The sequence below is a fragment of the Sceloporus undulatus genome, chromosome 3 (assembly GCF_019175285.1).
Source record: "Sceloporus undulatus isolate JIND9_A2432 ecotype Alabama chromosome 3, SceUnd_v1.1, whole genome shotgun sequence".
Classification (NCBI taxonomy): Eukaryota; Metazoa; Chordata; class Lepidosauria; order Squamata; family Phrynosomatidae; genus Sceloporus; species Sceloporus undulatus.
In genome coordinates this window covers 183,125,982-183,133,290 of record NC_056524.1, presented here as the reverse complement: position 1 = coordinate 183,133,290, position 7,309 = coordinate 183,125,982, and the positions used below count along the sequence as shown (strand labels likewise).

At 39.9% G+C, this 7,309-nt stretch overlaps 1 protein-coding gene across 1 annotated transcript in view; it reads left to right on the top strand.

The window, feature by feature from the left end:
• The window catches only part of VENTX (VENT homeobox), a 5,174-nt gene extending 289 nt beyond the window's left edge, over positions 1 to 4,885 (top strand). The window contains exons 2-3 of the mRNA XM_042458466.1: positions 2,943 to 3,190; positions 4,559 to 4,885. Coding sequence (XP_042314400.1) covers positions 2,943 to 3,190; positions 4,559 to 4,885 — 575 coding nt within the window. The remainder of the gene's footprint in view (positions 1 to 2,942; positions 3,191 to 4,558) is intronic.
• Positions 4,886 to 7,309: the final 2,424 nt, after the last annotated feature.

Sequence of the window (7,309 nt, the reverse complement as noted above, 5' to 3'; positions counted from 1 at the left end):
TCTATTTGTGACCTGCTCTATTTTTATTATTTAAATATTTTATTATTTAATGTCAATATGGATTAATATGTATTGTGTTAAATTATTTTTTCTAGAATGTACACCATTTCTTTTCTTTTCTTCACATTTTATTTATAACATTTATAACACACAAATAAAACACAGATAATGGCAGTATTTACATACTAGTCATTCCTAGTCATTAGTTATAGCCTTATGAATAATCTACCTAGTTCTTCTTTTTAACTCTTAAATTTGGGTTGTTTTTTTTAACCTTAAGTAGTATTTAAATCACACTATCAACAACTTTCTTAAGATTGTGAAAGATTCTTCGTGGATCTGCTTATTACAAAGTTACAAAATTTCCAAAATAAACACATGATCTTCTATTCTATTTTTAACTGATTGTGTATAACTGATTTTTAACTGATTGTATATAAACTGCTGTATAAATTTATAGCGCTCTATAAATAAAGCTTAATAATAATAATATTACTAATATAATAATAATAATACACAATAATACAAAGCTGGGATCTGAGGATCAGGGACCAGTCAAATCTATTTGTGACCTGCTCTATTTTTATTATTTAAATATTTTATTATTTAATGTCAATATGGATTAATATGTATTGTGTTAAATTATTTTTTCTAGAATGTACACCATTTCTTTTCTTTTCTTCACATTTTATTTATAACATTTATAACACACAAATAAAACACAGATAATGGCAGTATTTACATACTAGTCATTCCTAGTCATTAGTTATAGCCTTATGAATAATCTACCTAGTTCTTCTTTTTAACTCTTAAATTTGGGTTGTTTTTTTTTACCTTAAGTAGTATTTAAATCACACTATCAACAACTTTCTTAAGATTGTGAAAGATTCTTCGTGGATCTGCTTATTACAAAGTTACAAAATTTCCAAAATAAACACATGATCTTCTATTCTATTTTTAACTGATTGTGTATAACTGATTTTTAACTGATTGTATATAAACTGCTGTATAAATTTATAGCGCTCTATAAATAAAGCTTAATAATAATAATATTACTAATATAATAATAATAATACACAATAATACAAAGCTGGGATCTGAGGATCAGGGACCAGTCAAATCTGTCTTCTGCTCTGTCACTCCGCATTCATTGATTTGGTTACATTTTGGAGATTTTTCATTTTTGTTGTGTGCCTTTGAGTCATATCTGATTTATGGAGACTCTATGGTGAACCTATTTTGGGGCTTTTCTTGGCAAGGTATGTTCAGAGGAGGTTTGCCATTGCATTTTATTGCCTTCTCCTGAGCCTGAAAGAGTGTGACTTGCCCAAGGTCACCCAGTGGGTTTCCACAGCTAAACAGGGATTTGAACCCTGGTCTTTGGAGTCCTAGTCCAATGCTCAGTCAAACCATTATACCACACTGGTTGACCCATTTAACAATTACAAAACTAACAGCATCCAGTCAACAAATCCCAAAACCTAAATCCAGTTATTAGTCTCAGTTTTAGCAAACCTACATGTTTATTTGCTGAATAATCAAGGTTCTCTCTCAGCCAGGATTCGAACCCTGGTCTCCAGAGTAGTCCTGGGCCCAAATCACAAAGCCACACTATCTGTCTGAGTTTTTTATATCCCTTAAAAAAATCAATGTTAAATCAGAAAGTAAAATCCAAAACAAACAAACAGAGCAGAGGAACAAAAAGATAAAAACAAGACAACTTCCAAAAAGCCGGGAGACTTTTCAACTGGGAACCAACAGATCTTCTGATTTTATTTTATTTAATAGGCCACCTTTCTCCCCAATGGGACTCAAGGTGGCTCACAAAAGGCATACTGTATCAAGTGCTAAGATGTGCCAATTCTATTGCTTCGATAGGTCTGCTGTAGTTGGGATTAAACATTGGTGGTAGGCCTTTTAACCCTGCAGGTCTTTGGGGAGTGCTCTGAGAGCAGGTCTTTCCACTGGACCCAGTGGGCCTTAGTTCTGGATCAAGGCTGAAGGGATGGGGATCAACCGCTGGCTTGGGTTTGATTTTGGGAGTAATGCATTAATTTCCTTCAAGAAAATCTCAAGGATAGGGAGGACTGTCCCTGTGTTCCTGCCTTCCTCGGCCTGGTGCCCTCCAGAATCCATTTCTAGTTGTCCCTTGGCCACGCACCGTCCTGGCCACGGAACAGTGAGGGCTGTAGTCCAATACCACTGGAGAGTGTCACACTGTCTCCACCTCAAGGGAAGTCAATGGCAAACCTCCTCCGAATAGGTCTAGAAAACCCCACCAAAGGGTCACCATAAGTCGGAAAGGACTTGAAGGCACCCAACAACAACAGCAACTAGCAGCCATGGCTCTAATCTCAGTGGAAAATCACTGAGTGACCTTAGGCAAGTCACACTCACTCAGCCTCAGGGGAACGTTATGGCAAACCTCCTCTGAACAAATCTGGCCAAGAAAACCCCAGGACAGGGTCATCTTAGGGTCTTGATAAGCTTGAAATGACTTGAAGGGACCAAACAACAACTGGAGGCTGTGGTTGGAACCCCATTGGAAAGTCATTGGGTGACCTTGGGCAAGTCACACTCTCCGCCTCAGAGGAAGGCAAAGGCACACTGGACACAACTTGCCAAGAAAACCCCAGGAGAGGATTAATATGAGTCGGAAAGGACTTGAAGGCACCCAAGAACAATAACTAAAGGCCATCGGTCAAACTCCAATGGGTGAACTTACCCAGGTCACAGTCTCTCAGCCCCAGGAAAAAGCAATGGCAACCTCCTCTGAAGAAAGCTGGCTGAGAAAACCCCAGGATAGGGTCCTCTTTGGGTCTCCATAAGTTGGAAAGGACTTGAAGGCACCCAACACCACCCCTCTTTCTTCCATGGGAAATTCTGGGGGAGGCTTGCATGGTATGGATATAGTTCTGATGTCTCTTTTCCCTTTCCAACAGCCCTGGTGGCTCCCAAGAGGGAATGGAGTGCTTCCGAGTGCAGTTCTGATGGGGAAGGCAGCCTCTCAGAGGGCCAGAGGCCAGAGCCTGGCAGCAGTGGCGGGAGGAGCACAGGCAGCCGCCGGTTGCGCACTGCCTTCAGCCTGGAGCAGATCAGCACATTGGAGAGCTCCTTCAAACGACACCGGTACCTGGGTGCGGCTGAGAGACGCAAGCTGGCCACCAAGATGCAGCTCTCCGAAGTCCAGGTAAGGCAGGAAGTAAGGAAGGGACAGGGGTTGCTCACCTGGAGGACCCAGAGGATGGGAAAGAGGAATGATGAAGGCATTGCTTTTGAAAGTTTTCAGAATTTTAAAATGGCCAAGGGTGATCAAAGCACCTGGGTGTAGTGGTCTGAGTGTTGGATCAGGCCTCTGAAGGCCAGGGTAAGAATCCCAGTTCAGGCATGCAAACCTTGTCACACCCTCAGAGGAGGAAGGCCATGGCAAATCTCCTCTGAAGGAACTTGTCAAGAAAACCCCATGAGAGGTCCGCTTTAGGGGGTTACCATAAGTTTGAATAACACAACAGCAACAATCAAAGCACAACCTGGATATATCTTTAATTTTTTTTAGCATCAAAATGGATATAAGGCATACATAGGGAGGAAAATGTGCAACTGGAAAACAGGTAGATGAGGAGTTGGAAAGACACAGACAGAATTAGACACAGGTTATTTATTTACTTCTTTATTTCAAGGGTTTATATCCCACCTTTCTCCCACAATGGGATTCAAGGCGGGTTACAATAATTTAAAAAGAGAAGTAAAAATATTGATTACAAAAGATAATAATAATAATAATAATAATAATAATAATAATAATTTGATAAGGTTATAGGCTTGATTATGGAATCTCTCCTCCTAACGCAAGGGAGTTAGGGAACTGGGGGTGTTTAGCCTGGAGAAGAGAAGGTTAAGAGGTGATCTGATAGCCCTGTTTAAGTAATTGAAAGGATGAAGATGGAGCAAGCTTATTTTCTGCTGCTCCAGAGACTAAGATAGGGAGCAATGGATTCAAACTAGAGGAAAAGAGATTGCACCTCAACATTTGGAAGAACATCCTGACAGTAAGGGCTGTTCAACAGTGGAACACACTCCTTCAGAGTGTGGTGGATTCTCCCTCCTTGGAAGCCTTTAAACAGAGGCTGGATGGCCATCTGTTGGGTATGCTGTAAATGAGAGTTCCTGCATGGCAGGGGTTTGGGCTGGATGTGATCTTTTGTTGCTGTTGTGGAGGGCCTTCAAGTCATTTCCAACTTATGCCAACTCTAAGGTGAACATGTCATGGGGTTGTCTTGGCAAGATTTCTTCAGAAGGGGTTGCCTTTGCCTCTATCTGAGGCTGACTTGCCCAAGATCACTCAGTGGTGAGCATGGCAAAGAGTGTATTCACACCAAAGTCTCCAGACGCTAGTCCAGTGCTCAAGCCACTGCTACTGGATTTACACACAGGTTATAGACACAGCAGACAGGGTGTTGGGACTCACTAAAATGGAATAGTAGGGCAATAACAAAAGAGATTCCATGAGATTCTTGGTGGTTTTACAGCTTGGTTTTTTTTAATTTGTTACCCACAGATCAAGACCTGGTTCCAGAACCGGCGGATGAAGCTGAAGCGCCAGATGCAGGAGATGAGATCGGAGGCTTACCACACAGTTCCATTTTACAGTCCTCTTCCTTTTGGCCCCCAGAACGGGCCCTTGTCCTATGTTTATTCACCCCACCAGCAGACTTTGAGCCGGAGGGAAGCACCCATCCCTTCAGGCTTGCCTTTGCCACCACTACCAGCTCCTCTGGTTGATCCCAGAAACGCCTCAGCAGGGCAGCCAGGAACCCTTTGGCCATTGCCCTTGCCTTACGTTATGGGATACCAAGACCCTAGAACTGTATTCATGACCCTTTGATGCCAAGCAGGGGTGCTGGTGACTCCCAGATGAATTTGCACTATAATTTGTTCTTCCACTGAGTATCCAGAGCTACAGAGATTCATGGTCCTGGATACATATGTTGAGAAGATATTTTGCACAGGGATATTTACATGTTGGGTGAGTGGGAAAAGGCTCTATTAATATAAGAGTAATATGTTGAATAAAACTAATTCATTGAGCAAGGCCTGATTGGGTCTTCAGTTGTCATATAACTTAGGGCTTGGCAAGAACACTGATCAATTCCAAGATGTCTGTTTTATCCTTGACTTAAATGGAGGACAGGCTATTCATCAGGGAGAGGGAAAACAGTATCTTGAGCGAATCCAATTCGGTTAGATAGCTTATCTTGCTATAGAGTTCTCTGAAAGTTGTGCAATGATCACATCAAAACACTGTGATTAAGTTCTGTCATTGTAAAAACAATCCATCAACAAGAAATATGCTGGAAAATGCTGGTGCTGTATTCACAGCCCACTGACTTTGGGTTTGGGTATTTGCAGTGAGATAAGCACCCTTCCTTGTAATATGTAAGCCTCTCTATGCTCATTTACATTTTATTACAGTCAGTAGCATTCTGTGGATGCTAATTTACTGTTAAATATGTGTAGTGAGCAGGTGGTGAAAGTTTTGTCCTATCAAATTCAGAGAATAAGGAGAACCACATGTAGTGGTAAACATGAAATGCAAGCATAAAAAATGTAATGCCATGCAATATGGAAAAACAGCTATTTGACAATCATAATATTTAACAGTTATGTTGAGTTTACATGTATTCCACACGTTATATAGATATAATCCTTTTAATTGCCTTTGAAAAATGTTCTAGAAACTTCAACTTGTCCAGAATTTTATAAGCATGTGGTTTATTCTGGTTTATAGGGAGTATGTGATCCCTTGTTATAATGGTTTTGCTAGCAGCTGCTCTGATTCTGTGCCCAGTTCAAAGTGCTTGTTCTGACTTATGTATTAATTGTATTGCTTTATTTGATTTGATTTTTATTGCTGGCCTTTTTTGGAGAAAGGTAGATGTTAATTCAACCAACCAACTGGAAATGTTAAACTAATTTTGTAAATGGTAAGGAAACTGAGGCAGAAAGAGAGAGAGAGACTTGCTATGGTCCACTAGTGAGTTTGTGGCAGTGGCAAGATTTGAAGCAGGGACTTCCTGTTTTGTAGCTCTGTTTCTTGGACACTGCATCTGAGGAAGCAGACCAAGTCTACAAAAGTTTATGCTACAACTTCTTTCACACAAAGAAGTCCCAAAGATGCTACAAAATCTCTCTACAACTTGGGACATTGTTTCAGCAACTCTTGTATGAAGCAGTCATGATACCAGATGCACATGCTTATTAATACTTAGCATTTACATCGTACTATTGTCTTGCTCATGTGCTTAAAACAGTAATGCAAGTTAGGTCCGTATTACCTCTGTATTGCATACTGAACTATAATTAATTTGCAATCCACTGTACTTCAGCTACTGCATTATGTCACCCTCTAGTTTTCCTCACCTCAGTAGCCTCATCGTAAAAATATTAGCACTTTAAACAATGTGGTCCATCAATGCCACCAAATCCCTCTCAGATTATTTTGTATATTAGGGACATTTTCCAGAAACATTTCAGGGAAAAAGACAATGATTGTACTACCATCAGACTCAAAGTTGATTTAATGTTGTAGTATATGCACAGATATTGAGAAGTGATTTTCAATCCATTCAAACAAATGTGCCAAGTAAAACAGAATAAACAATTTTCACCAATATTTTGGATATTTCATCTCTTCACTTCATGCAAATGTTAATATTTTTATATGTTTCTTAACATAATAAAAGTTTAGCAATTTGGTTCATTTCAGCCACTTTTGCTTCCTGTGAGTAACCTTTTGTATTTTCTAAATTAGCATAGGTATCGCATAACTGAGTTCCATCACAGTATTTTTTTTAAAGAAGCACATTAGTTACATTTGTTTTCTCCCCTTCCTTCTACGGGTCTGACATGGGACAATGCTGTTTTCATAAAGAAATATTTGATTCAGACCCAGACCAAGTTGAAGCCCACATTTCAGAATGAGGGTGTAAACCTGGGCTGACATTTAGTCAGTTTCCTACTAAATGTACTTGTATAATATGCATCTTTGTGAAAAGGGGGATGGATCCAGATATAAGGCATGTGTGAATGAGCTGATGGGAGCATACTTTCCTGTCATCTCCCTATGGCATTCCTTCCAACCTCCCCCAAAAAATTCTATGCAGAGGAGCATATGTGGCTGAATGAATAGACTGCAGTGCATAGTATATATGTATGTGATGGGAAAGGGGACCCCAAACAGTGTCTCTGACAATGGAAAGTGCACATAGATGTTTACATTCATATATTTTAAAATGTAAATTTGTACTTT